General features: G+C 50.3%; 8 protein-coding genes across 8 annotated transcripts; 3 read left to right on the top strand and 5 right to left on the bottom strand.

Moving 5' to 3' along the window:
- Nucleotides 1–1,661: 1,661 nt before the first annotated feature.
- Nucleotides 1,662–3,178, top strand: VFPPC_08542 (homogentisate 1,2-dioxygenase; the record flags this gene model as incomplete). Its single annotated transcript, XM_018287230.1, has 2 exons — nt 1,662–1,961; nt 2,015–3,178. The coding sequence occupies 2 exons, from the start codon at nt 1,662–1,664 to the stop codon at nt 3,176–3,178; spliced, it is 1,464 nt and encodes a 487-aa protein (XP_018144177.1).
- Nucleotides 3,179–3,668: 490 nt separating this feature from the next.
- Nucleotides 3,669–6,228, bottom strand: VFPPC_08541 (exo-beta-1,3-glucanase; the record flags this gene model as incomplete). Its single annotated transcript, XM_018287229.1, has 5 exons — nt 3,669–4,617; nt 4,678–4,788; nt 4,849–5,114; nt 5,174–5,403; nt 5,463–6,228. The coding sequence occupies 5 exons, from the start codon at nt 6,226–6,228 to the stop codon at nt 3,669–3,671; spliced, it is 2,322 nt and encodes a 773-aa protein (XP_018144176.1).
- Nucleotides 6,229–7,453: 1,225 nt separating this feature from the next.
- Nucleotides 7,454–7,738, bottom strand: VFPPC_16119 (hypothetical protein; the record flags this gene model as incomplete). The annotated part of the gene is made up of 1 exon (XM_018293872.1): nt 7,454–7,738. The coding sequence occupies one exon, from the start codon at nt 7,736–7,738 to the stop codon at nt 7,454–7,456; it is 285 nt and encodes a 94-aa protein (XP_018144175.1).
- Nucleotides 7,739–9,537: 1,799 nt separating this feature from the next.
- Nucleotides 9,538–14,952, top strand: VFPPC_08539 (CNH domain-containing protein; the record flags this gene model as incomplete). The annotated part of the gene is made up of 3 exons (XM_018287228.1): nt 9,538–13,185; nt 13,251–13,901; nt 13,972–14,952. 3 exons carry the CDS (start codon nt 9,538–9,540, stop codon nt 14,950–14,952), a joined length of 5,280 nt encoding a protein of 1,759 aa, XP_018144174.1.
- Nucleotides 14,953–15,859: 907 nt separating this feature from the next.
- On the bottom strand, nt 15,860–16,528 carry VFPPC_08538 (hypothetical protein; the record flags this gene model as incomplete). The annotated part of the gene is made up of 4 exons (XM_018287227.1): nt 15,860–16,004; nt 16,065–16,201; nt 16,259–16,274; nt 16,332–16,528. The coding sequence occupies 4 exons, from the start codon at nt 16,526–16,528 to the stop codon at nt 15,860–15,862; spliced, it is 495 nt and encodes a 164-aa protein (XP_018144173.1).
- A 508-nt stretch (nt 16,529–17,036) lies between these two features.
- VFPPC_16118 (NADH:ubiquinone oxidoreductase) lies at nt 17,037–17,436 on the top strand (the record flags this gene model as incomplete). Its single annotated transcript, XM_018293871.1, has 3 exons — nt 17,037–17,122; nt 17,186–17,292; nt 17,348–17,436. The coding sequence occupies 3 exons, from the start codon at nt 17,037–17,039 to the stop codon at nt 17,434–17,436; spliced, it is 282 nt and encodes a 93-aa protein (XP_018144172.1).
- A 659-nt stretch (nt 17,437–18,095) lies between these two features.
- Nucleotides 18,096–18,638, bottom strand: VFPPC_16117 (hypothetical protein; the record flags this gene model as incomplete). The annotated part of the gene is made up of 1 exon (XM_018293870.1): nt 18,096–18,638. One exon carries the CDS (start codon nt 18,636–18,638, stop codon nt 18,096–18,098), a length of 543 nt encoding a protein of 180 aa, XP_018144171.1.
- Nucleotides 18,639–18,782: 144 nt separating this feature from the next.
- On the bottom strand, nt 18,783–20,958 carry VFPPC_08537 (hypothetical protein; the record flags this gene model as incomplete). Its single annotated transcript, XM_018287226.1, has 2 exons — nt 18,783–20,133; nt 20,198–20,958. The coding sequence occupies 2 exons, from the start codon at nt 20,956–20,958 to the stop codon at nt 18,783–18,785; spliced, it is 2,112 nt and encodes a 703-aa protein (XP_018144170.1).
- Between the last annotated feature and the right edge of the window lie 50 nt (nt 20,959–21,008).

Raw genomic sequence — 21,008 nt, 5'->3', positions numbered from 1 at the left:
GAGACCAGACCACTGGTCAGAATGTCAGACTGCACAAGAGGATCCATCGTATCTCGCGAGATACCAATTTTTTTTAACACCTGCTATTCATATGATACATAGCAATATTGCAGCCATTCCTCACCTTTTTTTTTCCCCCTTTCGCGACGACCTATCGCCCGCAGTTTGGTACATGCCTAGGTGGTCATCAAGTTGCAGATTCGTCTACTTGGAATCCAGGAAGCCTTTCGGCGAATCTCCTAGCCCCCAATGGCAGCGAGGGGTTGATTCATCGCGGCGCAGGGAATATCCCTTCCTCAATACATGCAGCCTCGTTGTTCGCCCAGAAACAGGACCAAATTGCCGACTTTTCCATGTCTCGTCCCGAGGTTGTCGAACATTCGAGGTGCCATCTGTCACATTGGTTCAAACGAGGGCGGGGCCAGCGCCTCTTTCACGAATTCCTGTTGCAAATGGACGAAGAGCCCAGGTCCCTTGTTACCGACCCTACACAGCCCAAAGCTTGTTCCTCTCAAATTGACCTTTCTTTCGATGGTCATCTCCCTAGAACTCATGCAGCTTTGTCTTATTTGGGTATAGCTCAGAAGTTGTGCCATGATGTAGTTTGTGGAGTTAAGTTTCATCATGCCTAGCACTCCTAATAGAACGGCGATAGAGAGAATCGGCAGGCCCTAATGTCCGATTTTCGACGAACAGTATGGAAATTATTTCATATGGGGTTTGGGCACTGTTGTTTTCACCTCACCTAGTAGGCGTGGCAACTCATACGCTCAGTCGTCTTGTCTGTCTTACACGCAGAAGATTTGGCCAAGTTGACAACGCCTGTCGCATGGGTAAACACAGCCGAATCATGTCAAGTTCATTGACCCTGTCAAAAAGAAGGAAGGTCTTCGTTGCCCGTCTCCTACTCCCCACGTGCTTGGACTAGTTTCGGGATGCGATTTACTCTCACACGGAAGCACTCCGTGACCACGCCCAAACATGGAATGCAAGATGCAGAGTGATGGATGCTCATGGACCCTGGAGCATGAAAGTCTGGTGTATCTTACTTCGGCTTGCCGCCGGCAAATTAGCGCCCCAAAGCCAAGACGTGCATCACATCTTATGGGAGACTTGCTCTAAGCCACATTATTCGAAGGTCCAGAATTAGTATGCAGCCGGATGCACCTTAGCTGCCACAGGTGAAGGAATAAGTAGTCTTTGCATGACCATGCTCTGATGACCTGTGGAGAGGAAAGGGCTTAATATCTCTTCCCAGCCATATTGGAGATGATATTTCGAGCAGTTTTAGTTTTCCTGGAGAGCCCCTCAGAATTGGGCCTAATAAACCCGCCTTCATTTGCTACCTTATCCAGACGCAAGTGAGACATTCACAAAACAGTTGGGTAGACTTGTTACATACAAGTATTGACACCAGCACGACGACCCTATCGCAATCTATTATCCACTAGTAAAGCGAAGTGCACAATCTCTCTTTTAGATTCTGCCCCAAGCTTGAAATAGATGGTGTCAAACGGCATCGACGGCAGTCACCGATTTAAGTTCCGAGTCAGACCTGGTGGCGTTTTGTCAAGAACATTCCCTTTTTGAGTGGCAAGAAACCTCCTGTATCGATCTCACTTTCCTCTATAACTTTTGTCTTTTGTGACACCAAAATCAACATGGCCAATTGCAAAATGACGGCCACAGCCCAGGCGGCCTTCCTAACAGAGTCTTCCAACAAAGACCCTCATCGTTACCAAGTTGGATTTGGCAACAGATTTGCATCCGAAGCCGTCCCGAATGTGCTTCCAAAGGGGCAGAACGTGCCTCAAAAAGTAAAGTATGGACTATACTCGGAACAATTGAATGGTGCTCCCGTATTCAGCTCTCGAGATGCCATACGACACGTGTGGATGTACAGGATGAGGCCGTCTGTGGCACATGGTCAGGTTTCGCCAGCTTCAGATTTGAATACTGAGGTATGTGAGTCCTTCAAAAGCCACTGGAACAAACATCTGACATAATAGCAAAGATTGAGTCTTGCTTCTCAACGGCGAACAAGCAAGTGGAGTTTATTGCATCCCAGCTGGCCTGGGATCCATTCCCGATAGTAGAATCCAGCGACCACCAATCTTCATCTGCTAGCATAGACTTTCTCCAAGGTATCAAGACTGTTGGCGGCCAAGGGGATCCCACCCTCAGAGACGGCCTAGCAATCCATGTTTACTCGGCAAACACGTCGATGGAACGGACGGCATTGTCCAACAACGACGGAGAATTCCTGATTCTACCCCAACACGGCAGGCTAAACATACAAACTGAACTTGGCTGGCTGATGGTACGACCAGGCGAAGTTGTAGTTATCCCCGCGGGAATTCGGTTCCGCGTCCTTCTCCCAGACGGCCCAGTAAGGGGCTACATACAAGAAGTGTTTGGCACCCATTACGAGCTCCCGGAATTTGGGGCCGTTGGCTCCAACGGCTTGGCCCTCCCGAGAGATTTTGAGTCACCAGTTGCCAGTTTTGACATTGACGAAGCTCCATGGACAATAAATTACAAGATAGCCGGCACCTTGCACACCTGTACGCAAAACCACTCCCCATTTGACGTCGTCGCATGGCACGGCAACTTGGTTCCCTATAAATACGCCATGGAAAAGTTTGTCAACATGGCAAATGCGAGCAAAGACCAAGCCGACCCAACAATATACTGCGTTCTAACTGCACCATCCAAGGTCCCCGGCGTGTCACTCAGCGACTTTCTAATCTTCACAAAGAAATGGATCACGGCTGAAGACACCTTCCGGCCGCCATACTACCATCGTAACATGAGCACTGAAGTCATGGGGTTGATATACGGAAAGTATGGTGGATCAAGCCATGTTCTCGATGGCGGAGGCCTCAGCTACGAAGCGAGCTACATGCCTCATGGGGAAACCTACCAGACGTGGAAAGATGCCACAGAACGCAAGTTGGAGAACGTTGTTATATGCGAGGATACTATGGCTTTCATGTTCCATATTAGTGTTCCGGTATTGCTTACGAAATGGGCGACGCAAGGTGAAGGATCCAAGTCCCTTCACCAAAGTGATGCCCACCAGTGGGATGATCTGCAGGCACACTTCTTGGATCATTTGGAGGATGTTAACATGGATTTGAAAGCCGCAGGGCTTCCGGCACTGACGGAGAAGAGTTAGGTGTCTTGAGGTTAGAGGGTAATTTAGATTCAGGCTAGAGATTGACACGAGGGGGTTGGAAAGGCACCTCTCATGACCGTGGAGATTTGGCAGATAGGATGTGCTTCAGCGAATATATTTGTGAAGCCATAATATCAGCCTTTCTGTGGTAGCACTCGCCACTTGTCTCCTAAATTCGTTCTTGATGTTTCCAAAACTCGGATTGGGATGTAAGTAATGTAAACTGTTTGGGCTCTAGAACGGATAATGAGGGAGCTTTGCTCACGCCGGAGAAAACATGAAATATTAGACATATTCGGACGCGGAGCAAACGAATCGAGGAATTTTTGATCAGAACAGTTGTCCTCTCTGAAACGTGTTTGGCCATAAGCTGGACGTCTACTGGCTATGATATGCCCTACCATTGACGCTACCTTCAACCAATATGGCGACTTACTTGGTACTCAAGTCTATCTACCTCCACATTAGACCCGCCAAATGCCAGGTAGCATTATTGTCCCTGTCGCAAATACGCCGCCATGACACCACCTCCAGATTGCCAACCACCAGAATTCGCCTTATCCTTCACAACGCTATTGAACTTGCCGTTCTTGCCCTCCAGCACCATTGTCCGCACATTATGCGTGCTTACACCAAAACTGTACAGTTCAGTGTTATCTTCGTAAATGACACCATTCTCCTGGCATTCTCCCTTGCAGCCATCGCGGTTGATGCCATTGAAAAAGGTCCAGTATCCGCCACCGTAAATATTCACATTGGATGACTTGTTAGCGATTTGATACGCTGCCATGCGACACTGAGCGTCGTCTGCGGCACACCACGCAAAGTCAGGGTCACTTGGCAGTAGGGAATTCTGCCATGGTGCTGGGGTGAGCAGGCCAGAGTTGTTGCCCTGCCAGTACGGCGTTTCGCTCTGCTGGAAGCCAAGGAAGACGTTCTTTGCTTTGTGAATGTTCATTTGGTAGAGGACGTTGTGCTCGGATCCAATGCCGTTTAACCATGTTCCCTTTGTTGATTCCACGAGAAATCCACCGCCTGTGGAAGGGTTGGCTGCAAAATCGTCGTCGAGGTCGTGGTCGGCACTCCAGCACCAGCTGTTCTCCCAGAAGGAGGAGGATGAGGCGGTTAGATGGGCGCACATACGGGCTGCTCGGCATGTAGCAGGACTGTTGCAGTTAGTTTGGGCTTTGGAACCGCGAGCACCGCCGATACGGAAATGGCTGTTCCAGAATCCGACATCACCAGGCCGGGAGCCGGCCATGTTGACTTCGACCAGCTTACAGCCTGGAAGGACATCGGCCACTGTGAATAGCATATCGACGAACTGGGCAACGCCAGTTTCTCCCGGTTTGCCGACTTGGACCATTGGGGTAGGTTTCTTTTCGTCTTTGAATTTGTCTCCCGTGGCGCTGATTTCGGACCATGCTTCACCGTGGAACCTGCGAGTTGTCATTGTTAATGGATGAGAGAGGTTTCTAGCTAAGCAGAGGGGAGCTTACTTGCTACCAGGGGGGATGTAGAGGGTGTCGCTGACGAGATAGGTTCCGTGCGGGAAGAAGATGACCTTTTTGCCGGCTGCTTTGTTGATGATGTGCTGCAAGTTGGCAGTGCTGAATTTTTGTATTAGCTCACATGTGCCTTTGATTTGAGGAAGCTGTTGGGGGACTCACTCATCAGTTATACCATCGCCCATGACTGGAAACTTGCAGACGTTTTTGACATTCACGACCTTTGTAATATCATGGTCTGCGAATGTTGGCTCTTTTGCGTTGTGGAATGCCCCAGAAGCATCAACGAGGGTTTTTGAGCGACTTGCGGGATAGAACTTGCCCTCCGCGCGCTCTCCGTTATCTGGACCGTACACATTTCCCCAGACCCAAGCTTTGCCTTGGTCGACAGAGCCGGTGAGAATGCTCTTACCGGCGGATGTCACAGTCTAGATAAACCACATTAGCGTTTAACCAAGAACATTGTATTGAAACAAGGCTCACGCACAGATTTGACACTCTTATCAACTTTAACATTTTCCAGCACCATAGAACCCTGGGCAGTCGATGAGCCAGCAGAGTTCCATAGTATGTCAACGTTGCTGGCCGTTGAGTCAATGAGCGCGAAGAAGCCGGTATTGTTGTTTGTGGTTTCAACTCCAACTTTGCATGATTCAAATCGAAGTCCTTGGCCAGTCCCTTCAAAGAGTTTGTCAAGCTTCAGCCCAATGTCCATGTCTAAGTCAAATAGCGTTAGAGTTGTAACGGTTGGATAGGGATATCTGGATATCGCATACTCTTAAATGTCAAGTCCTTGAAATGGTATTGTTGCTCATTCATACGAACTCCAACTGAACCACCTTGAAAGACCAGATTGTTCATGATGAGAGGTGAACCTCCTTCAGGCATTGATAGGCCAGTATGTGCCACGCCGCTGTCCGCCATGTTAAAGACCACATTGGCCAGTTGGACGTTCTGCGAGACGGCCCAATTGAGCAAGGTAATGTTTTGTTTAGCCGGCACCCGAGAGGAGTCTAGAACAACATTTTTTAGGCCGATATAGAAGTTAATCGTGGAGTCGTAATTGTAATCATGGCCGTATAAAAGAAATTTGTACTTTTCGGAGAAGGTATCTGCGGCCTGTAGAATGGGTTTGTTTGTTGGGTCACCCATAATGACGGTGTCAACATAATTGTACAGCGGTTTCGTAATGCGATAAGTCCCGCTAGGAATATACACCACTGCTGGAGCGCCAGTTGTCCCCCAAGATGAACTATTTCGGAATTCTGTGCCGTTGCCGAAGTTGATGGCGGCTTGAATGGCATCTGTATCGTCCGTCACCCCGTCACCTTTGGCACCAAAATCGGTCTTCACATTGCGGTGGACCTTCCATTTTTTGCCATTCTCAATGAAAGGGCTGATGCCATTGTGCTTGATCTTTTCATACCAGTATGCCGTCGACTTCTGCGCTGTGTCCCGTGTAAGTGGAAGTACACTGGATGCTTGAGATGGCGCTCCAGCAACCAGCGCTGTCAGAGCAATGACCAACGGAGAGACAATCATAATGAGCACACGGCAATTCTAAAACTTGTGCTGAGCGATTACAAGCTGCTCCGGATAGCCTAGCTTGCCAGAAAGGAGGGGTTTCCATGATGTTTATATCATGGAGGACTCAATTCAACCGGCGACTAGCTCTTGTCGGTCAAAATGCTGGTCTAGCGGCAAACATATAACCATTGTTGTGTCTTCTATTATCCGAAGGCCGTACTTGCCGGTTGCTGCATATATATCTAAGTCAAAGTCGGCCATGGGGTTGCCCAAGTGTCAAGCAGCTAGTGAGATCTTAGACCAGGCCCACCGGACATGCTCATATTTTCCACCTGTGATTGAAGTTGTTTCTTAGCTAGGTGTGCCCCCACGATGCTCTTGATCTCTGTTTCGGTCCGTTTATCTAGTGGTCATTGCCGAGACTGGGGGAGTTCGACTGTGACAGGGATGCCAAGCAAGGTGTTTCTTTGGGGCGACGTTCCCCAGAATCTTACCCCCCACATGGCATGACATTGAGAATGCTCGCAAATCCGACGTTCGGTATTAACAAAGTCGGTAAACTCAAGCTCTCAAGAGGCCCCAGGTAGAATTCATAAATATAAACCAAGGTAGTAACTTGCTCGGACGATAACAGCGTGCAATTGGTTGAATGTAACATTTTGAGCCCACTGTCATCGTCTCATGCTTCATTGGAATTGATTACCTAGATCTGCAATGTAACATCAATATAAAAGCATGCTACCTTGTTTTGGATCCGTATGCATTCTATTATTGCCATCCTGTTAATTAGATCCTCTGGAGGTTTGAAGGGGGTGATTGATTGGACGGATCAAGCCACTGCTTGTTCAGTCGTCCCAACGTCAGGCCGGGTATAGTATATTTCAACTTCGACCAAGATCTGTATTGACAGGCAAGCCCGAGTGTTAGAAGCGTAATGAACAAAGGGCGGCTCTACAAACCGTACATCAATTTGCGGTAAAGTGCTCATGTTGGTTGTGAGGCGCCTCACGGGTCAGACAAGGAGCGGAAGCATGATGCATTGTGCAGTCAAACTGGCCCTCAATGCCACCAAGATCTTCCATGTGTGGTGCGCACGGTATGGCATGTCCGGCGGGGTTATTATGACTGACGAGGAAGTCAACCCGGTTTCCGTTTGACTTTTGCCTCGTCACACAATTGCAGCCGCATGGTCCGCTCTGGGGATCGCTTTCCGGTGATAAGAGCTTGGATGGTGGACGTTTCAATGCAATCTTGGTGTCTGAGCTCCTAGGTGAAACTCTGCGCTGTGTGTAAGAGCCCCTGATGAAGAGCAAGAGTGTGGACGCCGTACATTCCAACCTGATGTTGCGTGAGAGGTCCAGGATGTTGAGGGTTCATGCATGCTTCGATAAATCGTAAAATATGTCAATGTATAGTTGACAGAACTCGCCGAGTCAACGCCAGCGGCATGACTGTGACGTCGTGAGACCCCAAGTCGAATCTTGGAGAGGCTCTGCTCACGGCGGTTGGGAAGAGTTTGGGACATGAGACCACAGCCAGAATCCCCTGGCTGGTCCAAGTTACAATGTAAAGGGAAGGTGCGACTGTGGAGTTTCAGTGTGGGCGTTGACCTGTGCCAGGCACAACCCAATTTAATTGGTGGGCGACATGGGTGGCCTCTCAGTGGCCTCCGTCACTAGGTCTGAAGTGACGTCTTACACGGGATGCACCTTCCCCATGTCAGGTTCCGAGCAGGCATATCGCTGTCAAGTCAATGTCGTTCCTGCCTTCCGCCACCATTCGGAAACATTGAAGCCCAATACTCGATTTGATCCATCTGGCCTGGTTCGTTTATTTGTGAGACTGTGATTGCAGCTGCAAATGAGTTTGCATTCAATGTATGTACACACATTTGAGCTTTTCGAAATGGCTCTATATTCCTTATTCCGTGATGTGGCACCTCATCAGGAAGAAAGACAATCTCCAGCTTCGAATCCTACCTCTGGCCAGAATTCCTCGTCAAACGCCTCCGACATCATTGATCGTCGTGTTGTCGATTTTTCGCATTCGAATGGGACAAAGCTGGCACTTCGATAACCCCGCCACACCCAACTCTCTTTGTCCATGGCGGACAATCCCAGGGTTACCCCAAGCATGCACCGCCGCAGCTCTGCCTCAGCCTTCAATGCTGTTCACGTACTGGGAAGAGTAGGCGGTATTGAGGTCAAGGCCTGAAAGAAACCTTCTGGATTTCAGAGAGCTGGTCAAGCTGGTGGTCGGTCGTTGCAGCCACTCAACCCATCGCCAGTCGCCCTCCAACATCATCAAGGTTGCTGCTGAGCCTCTTGACCGACGTCGTTCCGTGAGGCTTGGTTTTCAGAGGGTGCCGTATGGAGAGTGTCAAGTATCCTGTCAGAGCCTGTGTTGGTTGAGAACTGATGAGTCCCACACTGTGAGCAGTCAATTGGTAGGCCTGCGAAGTGCCACACTACGCACTGCCAACTGGGGTCACCAGGAAAGGTCGAGAAGCATAACTTGTCTACTTGGGTCCCTCCACAAGCGTTTAGTTTGAAGCGACTAGAGACTGGACGCACAGCCACTGCACGGAGACGAGGTGTTCGCATCTTTGCTGGACAGGGTCGACTGGCTCCCATGGTCTTACATGTACAGTCTGACACCAGAACAAGACCCCAGCTCCTCAGACTAGACGACGGGCAAAGTTAGAGTCAAGTAGGGCTGGCTGTTCTTGTGTTACAAGACAAGCCCGACCAGGTCCACAGTTCCTCCAGCTTTAAGCACACCTTAGCTTGAACCCTTCAATGTTTCTTCCTGATCATTGGGCTCGTTGTGTTTTCTCTCAGCTTCACCACCATAGCTCGCCTCCACGAGCACGGTTTGCGACCGGCGCGCACATGGCTTCATCTATGATACATTACCGTACTATTTATTAGGAATATTTGCGCACGCCTTAATATTGCATTTCCTGCACAGTGGGCGCAATCGCCAAGTTCCCGTCTCCGCAGGCTCGAGCCAAATGGGGGGTTCTCTTGGCGGTGATTACCACCAAGCTGTGTCCACCTGCAATTCAGTTACGCTCGCACTTCCAGGACTCGGCGCGACAACATTGACCCGCGGGGTTCAGCTGTGTGTGTTTGTGACACAACGACAACGACAACCACCACCACCAACACCACCACCCGCCTCGTTGTCGTCCTCTCGGGTGCCGGTGCCTGCCTGTGTGTGAGTTTGCGCCGGCTTCGACAAACTCCATCGTTGACAGCATCGACTGCCCTCCCTCTCCAGCGGCTGCGGCATCTGCTGCGAGTGCTTTGATTTGTGTTCGCCATGTCTTTTCGCGGCGACGAGCAGCGCCGGTATGGCTCCGTCCCTCCCGTCCAGTATGCGGTATCTGGCAACCACCAAGATCAACACCAACACCAACATCAGCATGGCGCTGGTGCAGCTGGTGTTGGCCGACGGCCGAGCTTCAACACCGGCGATGAAGCAGCCTACTACAACCAGAGCCATGACCGAAACGCTTCGTTCGATCAATCTGTACGTGGCGGCGAAGACGAGCTGTTCTTGACGAGTCCAGTTGGCGGCGGCAATCCACCCATCGGTCGCTACGCTTCCACCAGCAGCGCCATGTCTGGCTATCAACATCAATACCAAGATCCAACTCCTCCGACCCCGTCACAGTCCGCATACAATCCTCAGAATTTTGTCCCGTCCTCGAACACCGGTTTTCAGAGATCGCAATCCACGACGCTTCCCTATCATTCGGCGTCGCGCTTTTCCACCTCCAGCGCAGGCTCTTATAACGCTCCATCGCCATCAGCTACAAACTATACACCGCAAGCTTACAATCCTGCTGCGTATGCCGCTACGAACACCGCTCCTCAGAGACAGGCTACGTATCACGGCCATGGATATGCAGGACATGACCAAGGCTATGCAGCCGGTGTTGGAACGGCAGGCGCACAATCATACGGGCATTCTCCCACCCCAACGCATACTTCCACCTTTTCGCAACCAATGCGGTCCCCTTCCTTGTCCTCTAGCTTCCAGCAGTCTTTTCCAACCAGCCCTTCGTCCTTTGCTGGTTCTACCTCAACGAATCAAACAACAACAACATACGATCCTTCACACTACACGTCGTCGACTCAGTATTCCTCTTACAGCACAAATGGTGTTGCTCCTTATCCAACCACGGCGGCTCAGCCGCAAGCTCCTTATCCAACAGCGTCGTCCCACATTCCTGTCGGCCCTAACTACTCGTCTAGCCATGACCATCTCTCATACTACAACCGCCATCGCTCAGACTCGCAGACTTCCCCCGGCACCTCCCCTTACATGCAGCCTCAGTCATCGCCTGGGCTTCAACGGCATCCAACAAATGCTCCTCTACCAAGCCGACCAATGGAGGATGTGCCGGAAGAAGCGACTCCCTGGGACGAACATGGCCGTCCCTTGCCCCATGATGACGACGATGATGAGAGAATCACGCAGGAGACCATAATGCAAGACATAGAGGCGGAGCTGGGTGGTGCGGGATATCGCTCCCAACACAGGCCATCGCCAATTGCTGGTCAGGTATCTGAGGAGCAGGCTCAACGACTGAGAGCGTATAGCTCTGCTTCGGCACGCTCTCCCGGGAGTCGATCCTCTCCTGGCAGAACACCAAGTCAGCCGCGCTTTGACGACGACGACGACGATCCAGAAGGAACAGCTGGTGTGTTGGCCATGCAACAAGCAGAGCTCGATGACCAGCGATTTGGTGGCGGTCCGTTCATGTATAGTGGTCCTGGCCCTGCTCCAGCTGCTCCCGTCCCAGCCGCTGTTGCGGCTCCTCCTGCCACAACTCAACCAAATCCACCACCGTTCCCATCCGAGGACCAGAACCACAGCAGTGACAGCGATTTTGGCGGCATGGATCTTGGCATGCTGAGTGGGGGGTATGCCGGGACTTTGGCTTATGGTGCTGACATTGGCACTCTGCCTGGATCTTCCTCCATGCAAGATGGCCCCAGACCGCTACCAACACCCGGATACTACAACTCTCTGAGAGAAAACTATGACAATGCCGCTGCCTTCAATAATGCTGAGATGGACTATGGAGGTACAGGCGGATTGCAGGCCCCGGAAGCCCACCGACTTAGCTTTGATGAGGGCCGGGAAGAACGAGTCTCCATTCATTCGCAGCAAAGTGGCACTGAATCTCCAACCAAAGACGACTATCAAGACCTGTTTTACCACCCTGGACTTACTAATCGGCCTCTCCCAGCTCTACCGCCGGGCCCTGGTTCTGATAGTAGCTCCATGCTCTCCGTCCATAATAGTGTACGATCCCAACACCAACAATCTCATTCCGTAAATGCCGATGCCAGGTATTACCAGGCAGATGGCCCTGAGAACTTCTACCAACAAGGTGGCCAGCAGACGCTGCACCCGGAGCGATCAATTTCGCTCGGTGGCCATAGCCATACTCCGCAGATCCAAACTCCTGCGAGGTCAAGAACAGACGCCGCCGAAGAGCGCAAGAAGGTCAATCGTCACCACCAAATTACGCACCAGGGCCCAACCTTTGAGTACGACTCGACGCCAGCGGCGGCCGCTGGCGCTTTCGATAGTATCACGCTCCCTAGTGGACGAAAGAAGAAGTTTGTGCCTTCCAAACTCACAGCTGGCGACTTCAACAGGTGTACACAGCCATGGGCATTGAGCGGCATCGAGGGCTGGATTCGCGCATTGGGTGAGGGTGAACCGGACCTGCGAGAGAAAACCATTGAAGAAGCAGTGACGAATCTATTCGTATTCAAGATTCCCACCATGAATGTCGCAGACGCCGAAGCCTTGAGCAGTCAAACAGTTGCCAATATGCTTGAATCTCAAGTCCTTCTACCTGATGAGGAGTGGGTCAAATTTGGAGACGGCCATATCTCAGGCGTGCTTTGGCAGTTGACCGGGCTGGGTTGCTATGCACCGAAGCTTCATGACGTTGAGATCAGTGGTCGATGTTATTCTCATCATTGCACAAGAACTCTGAAGAAGGTCGACTTGGAGGTTTTCTCGGAAGACGTACAGGGAGCAGATGCATGGCATGTCTTCTATCACTTAACGAAGGAAGATGTGGATTCGAAGCCAAAGAAGGAGGTCGAACGCCAAAATATCCTGCACGAAATTGTCACGGGCGAGGAGAATTATATTAAACAGCTGGATATTTTCCGGACATTGTATAGAGATGACCTTCGGACGAGGAACCCACCAATTATTCATCCCGACAAGCGAGACAAGTTCTTGGCCGCCGTGTTTGGCATGCTTGACACTGTTGTCCGTATAAACAAGGACCACCTGTTGGCACAGCTAAAATACCGCCAGCAGGAACAGGGACCATGGATCGTTGGGTTCAGCGACTTGTTCCGAGAGTGGGTTCGCAAAGCGAAATCCGTGTATACTGAATACGCCATCGGTTACCCGCGAGCTGCATACATGGTCAGAAAGGAAGCCGCTCGGAACTTGATCTTCAAACGATTCCTCGAGGATAAACAGAAGCACAAGCTATCGGCTAAACAAGACTGGACTCATTTCTTGATCACTCCCGTGCAGCGACTTCAGCGTTATATTCTCCTGCTTCAAAGTGTCGAGCACAAAATGATTGGAGACAGTGAAGAAAAGGCAAACTTGCAAAAGGCTATTCAAGAGATTCAAACCGTCACACATGAATGTGATTCCAAGGTGGCAGAAACCAACAAGAGAGTTCAAATGATGGAATTGGATCGAATGCTAGTTCTCAGACCAGGATTCCAGTCTGTTCTCAACCTTGACCATCTTGGCAGAGTATTGATTATGCAGGGCGAACTCCAAAGGATGGGCTCGAAAGGCATGAGATGGGTTGACTCCCACGCTCTGCTTTTTGATCACTATTTGATCCTCGCCAAGGTGGTGGTGCCGAAGGACGGGAAGGGAGAAAGGAAGTACGACGTGTCAAGAGAGGTGAGTCAATGAACAACATCCCACCACATCAGTCACTAAAGGTCTTCGCACTAACCAATTCTCAGCCAATTCCGATGCCCCTTTTATTCCTGGAAAGTATGAATGACGAGCCAGTCATGAAACAAAAGGGCTTAACAGCACCCCTTGGCAGAACCACTGCCGCGCCTGCTGGCGCGCAACTGAATAAGGTTCCAAGCAATGGTACTGGCAGACCCGGTTTAGAACATACACCGACAGGATCCTCAGGAACGTCACTGGCACCAACGACATCCAATGATACGGAAGGAAAGATTTTGTATCCTTTCAAAGTAAAGCATCTTGGTCATGAAGTGTACACGCTCTACGCATCCTCTGCCCGAGACAGGCTCGATTGGTGCAATAGCATTATCGAAGCCAAGACCAGGCATGCCAAGGCTTTGTATGCTCAGAATGCCGAACCATTCAGGCTTCGTGTTCTTGCAGATGCTGCCTTCCACTACGACGCTGGCTCTATGTACGCCAGGGCATCCGGCGTTCCTGTCAAGGGCACGCCACTCGACAGAGCGATTCAGGATTTGGAAAAGGTCTTGGGCTCCGCGCAAGGGGTTGCAGCAGTATGTCGTGCACAAGTGAATTGCGCCACAGGATTTTCGGCATTTGGAAAGTCCGTCATTGCCATTGGAACGGATTACGGTGTGTATATTACCGACCCTTCCAATCCTCGTGGATGGATGCGAGTAAGTGTGCCCCTCGATTGAAATGTCATTTCTTTGAAGCCGTGTTCACATGCTGACTGTTGTCGTCAAGACCGTGCAAATCGCTCGAGTTACCCAAATTGCTGTGCTAGAGGAGTTTTCGATTTGTCTCGTGATTGCGGACAAGTCGCTTATCTGCTACCCGCTTGATGTGATAGCTCCCGTGTCCGAATTCGCTGCACCAGTCAACGACAATACGCGCCGTGCACCACAACGGCTTGCAAAAGATGTGACGTACTTTGCAACGGCCCGGATGAAGGACCGAATGCTAGTCTTTTACAAGCGCAAAGAAGGTCTACACACATCTTTCAAGGTTCTAGAGCCAATATTTCACAAGGCAACCGAGAAGAAGTCTCGGCTTTTTGGCAGCCGCAAGACGGGTGGTGGTAGCACCGACACTTTCCGCGATTATGACGAGTTCTACCTGCCAACAGAGTGCTTTTCGCTTAGCATCTTCCAGACGTATATCGCTGTCTCAACCTCCAAGGGCGTTGAGATGCTTACGCTGGACAAGAAGCAGCCAATGTCGATTCCTGATCTGAAGGCACCAGCCATTGCAAATATTGCAGGGCGCATTCGAGACCAACGACCACTCGGTATGTTCCGCTTGAATGAGAACGAGTTCATCGTTACGTATGAAGACTGTGCTGTATATGTGGACAAGCATGGCGACGTCAGTCGCACTCTCATCATGGAGTACACTGGCAAGCAGAAGAAGGCTAGAGGTGCGACCATGTATGGGCAGTATCTACTGCTATTCAACGAGGATTATGTGGAGGTGCGTAATGCAGAGAATGGGCGACTTCGACAAATCATTGCCGGAAGAGATGTGCGAGTAATCGACTTTGGTATCCGGGGTCCGACAGGTGGGAATGCTGCTCAATCACAACAAGCCTATGGACCTAACGGGCAGTCGCACTTGGCAGGGGACACATCCAAGGCCTCTGTGAAGATTGCAATGTGCCATCCAGAGCTACCAGGCCGCCAAATCGTCTTGGAAATGCTTCTCAATGATGGCCACTCCGAAGGCTAGTGTTGCAATACCGAACGATTAACGACAATTCCGCGACGCATTATTGATGACATCTATTCAATTTTGGGGGATGGGGAAGGAGAAGTTTAAAAAGATGTATATATGGAACCAGATTCGTCAAACTCTGGAAATATTGATGACACGACAGCATGGCGAATGCAGCTTGGGTACATTCATTCACTTACGACATTTCTGTTAACTTGGATTGGAGATATGCCGGATAAGGAATTGGATTTCATGCATGGAACTAACTGATCATTTGGTTTCTTTATGAGCCCTGGGAAGTGTCTTCTCAGGTCCTCTTTTAGTTTGTATGGCGTTGGGTGGCTTTCTCGGTGGAGATTTAGATATCATGTGGGTGTGGTGGAGGATTGGCTGTTAAATCTTTCTTTCATCTTGTGTTGATGGCGGCTATATTAGTCGCAGTAAGTTGTACCTACTCATGGCACATTTCTAGTAGGCAGAATTATACCCGCTTGAGATGTCTGGATATCAGTACCTTCTCGAGCACATACAACACGGAACATTTGGTCCTTTCTGTACGTATATGCGACATACGCACGTCTCAGCGATATTGTGTGGCCCAGCATGTAATCGCGTGTATGTTACACACTTTCTGTCATTTGACTGGCTGTCAGTACTGTACAAGTAAATCTCTCAATGTACGTATCTACACCCATCTAGTTTGGATCAACAGTTTGTGCAATATTGCCAAACATGCTGCAAGCTGGCATACTGCGGGAGCTGTTTTTACCCGGCCAGTAATTCCATCGTTTTTGCCAGACTTCAATCTAGCCATGAATGTGGCTCTGCGCTTTCCCATTCGCAGATGATTCCTCCGAAATTAAATACAGTCAAGATATTGATGTTTGTGAGCTTTTCAAGCTATAGGTATTCGTAGCGGCCTTTAGGCCTTGACCTTGTCCTTGACATCCTCCTTGACGTCCTCAACAACATCCGCAATACCCTTCTTCTTGGCGGATTCGTACATGGCGATACGGCTGACTTGGACGATACCGACGAGACCGAGGAAGAAGTTGACGGCGGCCAGGCTAAACACGACATTGTTAGCTGAACAAGAGTGCTGCGTTGGTGGAGAGTGGAACGCGTACAGATAGTTCTTAGGCTTGATAATCAAGCACCACCGAGTCCAGATGAGACCAGTGCAAGTCAAGGCAAAGTTCTGGGTAAACGAAAGCTTCTCGGCGGGACGGGCAAAATCAGAAATACCGGCAAGGACGAGAGCCCACTGCATCTTGTCAGTTTTGCTTCAAATCATCTTTCTCCGGATACGGCTATGACGGACCTTCATGACGGGTGCCCTGCAACAAGTTCGTTAGCATAGGCATATTCCTGACAAGTTACACGGATGCTCATACCAAAAGTGCACAGTTTTGATGCCAACTTCACTCTCCCACGCGCGCTTGAACCAACTCTGCTGCTGTTGCTGAGCACCTTCCGCGGTGCTCTGCCACCGCTTGCTGCTCTCGCGGAAGCGGAATCGCTGGGCGCGGAACGCCTGGGATGCTTGTGCGGAGAAGGCGCCTTGTCGGAAGGCCGGGCGCGATGCGCGCATGATTGTGCTGGCGACGACCATCCTGAAGTTTTTGTTAGTTAGGATGCATATTGTGGTTGCTCAACAAATTTCCCGAGAGTATAACAGTGTAAACAATTCGGACCGATTCGTAAACACACGTGATGTGGAAGATGGTGAAAACGTACTTGTCGGTGTAGAAAGTCTCGCTTGTTGAACAAAAAGGAACAACCACGAATATGTAGGAAAACAAAATCGAAGTTCGAGATGTTCCAACCAAGATGCCGTACCCTTCCGGTGACGGGCGGGAAACTCCTGACGCCGTTTGCCCCCCAAAGCTTTTGGGACAAACGGTCCGGAGATCAGCCGTCCAATAATGCGAGACCGGCGCCGAGCGATCTGTGCCTGCATAACTTGAGGACTCCACTTTATCCTGCCGCCTTCAGCCAACCACGTCGTTGCTAAAAGTTGACTGCCCAAAAGCTCCGACGACCAGGCAATCTACAACACGTCGTTTCCCTCACGTCAATTGGCATCAATCCAGCCCAGCATGTCGAGCAAATACGCATTCACAAAGACCCTCAAGGAGGTGCGCTTTCTGTTCTGCCAGACTTCAGAGCAGAGCGCCGCGGTGAGGTACGTTAATTGGATCCATCCCAGCAAACGAATTGAGCGGAAGGTGAGCTGACGGGTTTGCAGGTCGTTTCTCACGCGCGCCTATCCTACTATGAAGAAGAACAATCCCCAGATCCCGATTCTTATCCGCGAGGCGCAAGGGACGCTGCCAAAGGTGTATGCTAGATATGGTGCGTTGAGACGACACGATGCGAAACTTTTGATGGATGGCTAACTGGGTGGTAGAGTTTGGAAATGAAAAGGCACAATCTTTGGAGGGGTTGTCGGATAAGCAGATTGAGGATACGGTTACTGGATTGGTGAAGAACGCATAGACGATACCGTACCGTGGCCGATGCCGTAACGATCGAAGAATTAGTGGTGGATATGGCTGGCGTTGCCATTGTATGTATGGAATAGAACTGTGTACCAACACTGCTTTGTTGACGGAATGTGACATTGCTTTGAGAGACAAAATTCACGGTGGGATTGATTAACTTGGAGTGATGGAGAGGCTAACCAGACAGGTTGTGTCATTTGGTTTCTGGCAAACGTGTCTATTGTCCACATCTATCTACTTTCATATTACTTCCTAGAGCTGCTTTTACGCCATCCGCTCTCGCTAAAATATCGTCCTTAGAATCGCAGTCTCTGATCTCACAACAGATCAACGGTACCACTCAATACTTATCTGGTTCTGTCACCGGTGGTCGATCCTATTCCACGACCAAGATGTCCGAAAGACTTCCAGCAATCCAGACATTAATGACCAGTCTTTGCTATCCCTGGCACGCTCAAGCCATGTGTACCACAGCCATGGCGTTCGTCCGCGATCCTTCAGCAAGGTGATTGGCTTCCCACCCGCCGGCAAGCTAGAAATTGTTGGCCGCGATCGACTTCGTCCGCATTCTCACTGTGAACACCCCTGAGTATCTGTCTCTCTGAGCAACAGCAGGTTTGGTGATGGCGACATTGCAAGGTACACTCTCCCTTCTTATCCAGTTGCGGAGGAAGAATTGTCCTTCTTCACATCCTCTTGAAGTGCAGGCAAAGCTTCTACCTCCGTAGTCAGGCTCGGCTTAGACTCTATGGACTCAGCTCCCTCCTCGCGAGTTTTCGCAGAAGTCACTGGTAAACACGGAGCCGTAGTCGATGACTGCTGTGCCATGCCTGCATCATCGCTGTGACGTTCCTTGGCATAAAAAGGATTTGGCTTTCTAAAATTCTTTCGCTTCCTTGGGACTTTCAACGAGCCGCTATTCCCTCCAGTGCTTCCAGTACTAGCGTCGTGCTCCAACACTTCACCACCGAGACCCCGAACAGTTGACTGCAAGGTGTTTTGCGGAAGTGACTGTTGCCGCCCATGGCTAGTATCTCTTGGTTCTCCTACTCCTTCTGGATCATTCCCTAGTGTGGCCGGAACCAGAGGTTGGTTCTTACCTCTATTGTCGTTCCAGTCTTGAAATCGTTGGTTCCCACCATTGAAATCGGTGCTTCGCGAGGGCTGCTTGTGTTTTCTCCACGATCCTCTCGCCATGCCGCTTCCTTTTTCTTGGCCAAAAACATCACCAAGAACTGGGGCTCTCTGCCCCCTTCCACGTATTGTGTCTCGCCCATTGCCAGGAAACTTGAAATCCTGGACTACGTTCCTTGAGACAAAAGACTCCTTCCCATCCGCATTCTATGCTTGATGATTCTGGCTTTGATATTTGTTGTTTCTCGTATTGGTTTTAACTGGACTACCAGAGGACTCGGTGGTTTGATTACGCTGTTTCGGGTGAGACCTTTCCTTTGTCTCGCTGTTAAACGGCGTCTTTGTGGGTTTCGAAGATGTCGGGCTCTTGGTTGGCGTGCTGGAAACCGACATGGTTTTGGATCCCGCAGACTTGACGCTCATGTCATCTGTATCATGGGCGGTCTTCGCTGGCCCAGATGCCTCGCAATTGGTACGAGATGCCACAGGCTCCCGGGTTGCAACTTCATCTTTACCATTATCGGCAGGTTTGCACTTCGTAGGAGTTGTCCTCTTAGCCCCGCGTGGATTCAAGGGCATAGGAATCCTATCCCAGGCCTGTTTCCTCGACTTGATTTCTTCCTCCGTGAAGAGGGCGTCTGCCCGAGACGTTGAACCGGCTACTGTAGTTTTGGACACAGCTGCGGTATTGGGAGACTTTGTGGCTGCGAGGAGCACTTTACGTGGAGCTTCTCTCTGCTTTTGGTCTTTTAGTGAAACAGGCTTTGCAGAGACAACGTTTTGAGTCTTTCCCAGGCTTGAAATCTCTTGTGCTGTCGGTGGAGTAGAGGGATCTTCTTTGAGCACGTCATCCTGGCTCACAGTTGCCTGAACAAGTTGCGTTGGCGAGGCTGGCGGGAGAGACACCTTCACCTTCTGACTCGAGGGCCCAGATGACTGGCTTTGTTGGCTTGAAGGTGTGACAGCCCTGGCTTGCTCAGATAGATCCTCGTCTTCCAGCGCCTCTTCAGAGGGTGGTTTGGACTGGGCCTTGCACTCCAAAGACTTGGCTGGTTCATAACCAGCACCTAAACCGTCGTCTTCTTTTTTCGAATCAGTCTTTGCGGGCTCCTGCTTAGGCGGCTGCAAGTCCTGTGGATTTTGAGGGTTTGATTGTTTTGGTATCATTGGCATCTGAGCAACAAAAGGCACAAAGCCAGGCAGTTGGTCTACTTGATTGTAGTATGGCGGCCATTGTGGCCCTCGAGACAAGTAATGCGGCGTCTGTTGCGGTCCAAAATTTTGAGCAGGTTGAAGATGGTATGGGCCATGAGTTTCATTCAAACTTGGTTCATAGCCAGCTCCTGCATACATTCCGTGAGCCATGAAAGGCAGGCTATCGCCCGGTTGCGTATGTCGCTGGTGCTTGTGAAACAATCCCATATTGCCATTCTCAGGGCGCATTTTGACCATCCATTTGGAGCGGTAAACCGGAGAAATGAACACTTCAAGGCTCTTCCCCGGCAGGATTCCAACATGGAAATTGAGGGCTTTAGGCACGGCCTCTTCCATTTTGAATCTGGCACAAATTTCTGGTTAGCCGGACCCTTTAATACCTCGCAATATGTTTCGTGTCAACTTACCTCACAATGAAGGTGTACTGCCCATACTTATAATGCCCATGTTTGTATTGCCCCTGCTGATGATTTTGACGAGGCATTGGTTGAACTTGTTCAACTTCCCCAAACACATCCTTCATCCCGCTCTTGATACGACTTCTGATGTCCTCTGGGTGACCCTCAGGATTGTTGGTGATTCTCATCCAAACGGATCTATTTCGCATCTCACAACCATTGCAGCTACATTCATGATAGTCTTTATCAGTCGCCTGTCGATTTGGGCAGTTCGGACCGCTTTGATATTGCTCCGGACCACCGAATCGACGAGATTCTTGTAAAGTGCCGGCGGTCTCCTGATGGCTTCGGTGATAGAACGATTCCTTGTGTGCTTGCGGCTGATACCAATCCTGTTCCATACGGTGAGGCTGTGCCCTCCACGATTTGTTTTTGAAATTACCACGAGTGCTATTGCCATCTCTAGGTGTAAGAAGAGAACTCGTAGGAACGTCAGTCTTAGAACCGTCGGTAAATCCTGTCGCTTTAGCCACGGAGGTCGAATCAGAAGGAGATACGTTACGACTCGGAGGGCCTGACTGCATTTGATGAGACGCCGGCGCTTGAAAACCTCCATTGAATGTAGCAGGCTGCGCGAACGGTTGGTGTTGAACTCTGACATCACCAGACAAGGCAGCCGGAATGCTGCTTGCTCGATTACCACTGTTCCCAGTCTTTGGAGGGCGTGATGGTAGTCCGTAGTTTGCCGTAGAAGACGCCGAATATCCCATTGACTCAGCTATATGTCTGTCATGGCTTGTCCAATTGTTGTTCTGCCTAT

Source organism: Pochonia chlamydosporia, chromosome 4, assembly GCF_001653235.2.
Source record: "Pochonia chlamydosporia 170 chromosome 4, whole genome shotgun sequence".
Classification (NCBI taxonomy): Eukaryota; Fungi; Ascomycota; class Sordariomycetes; order Hypocreales; family Clavicipitaceae; genus Pochonia; species Pochonia chlamydosporia.
Note: the sequence above shows the minus strand (reverse complement) of the source record. Positions and strands in the feature narration are given on the sequence as shown.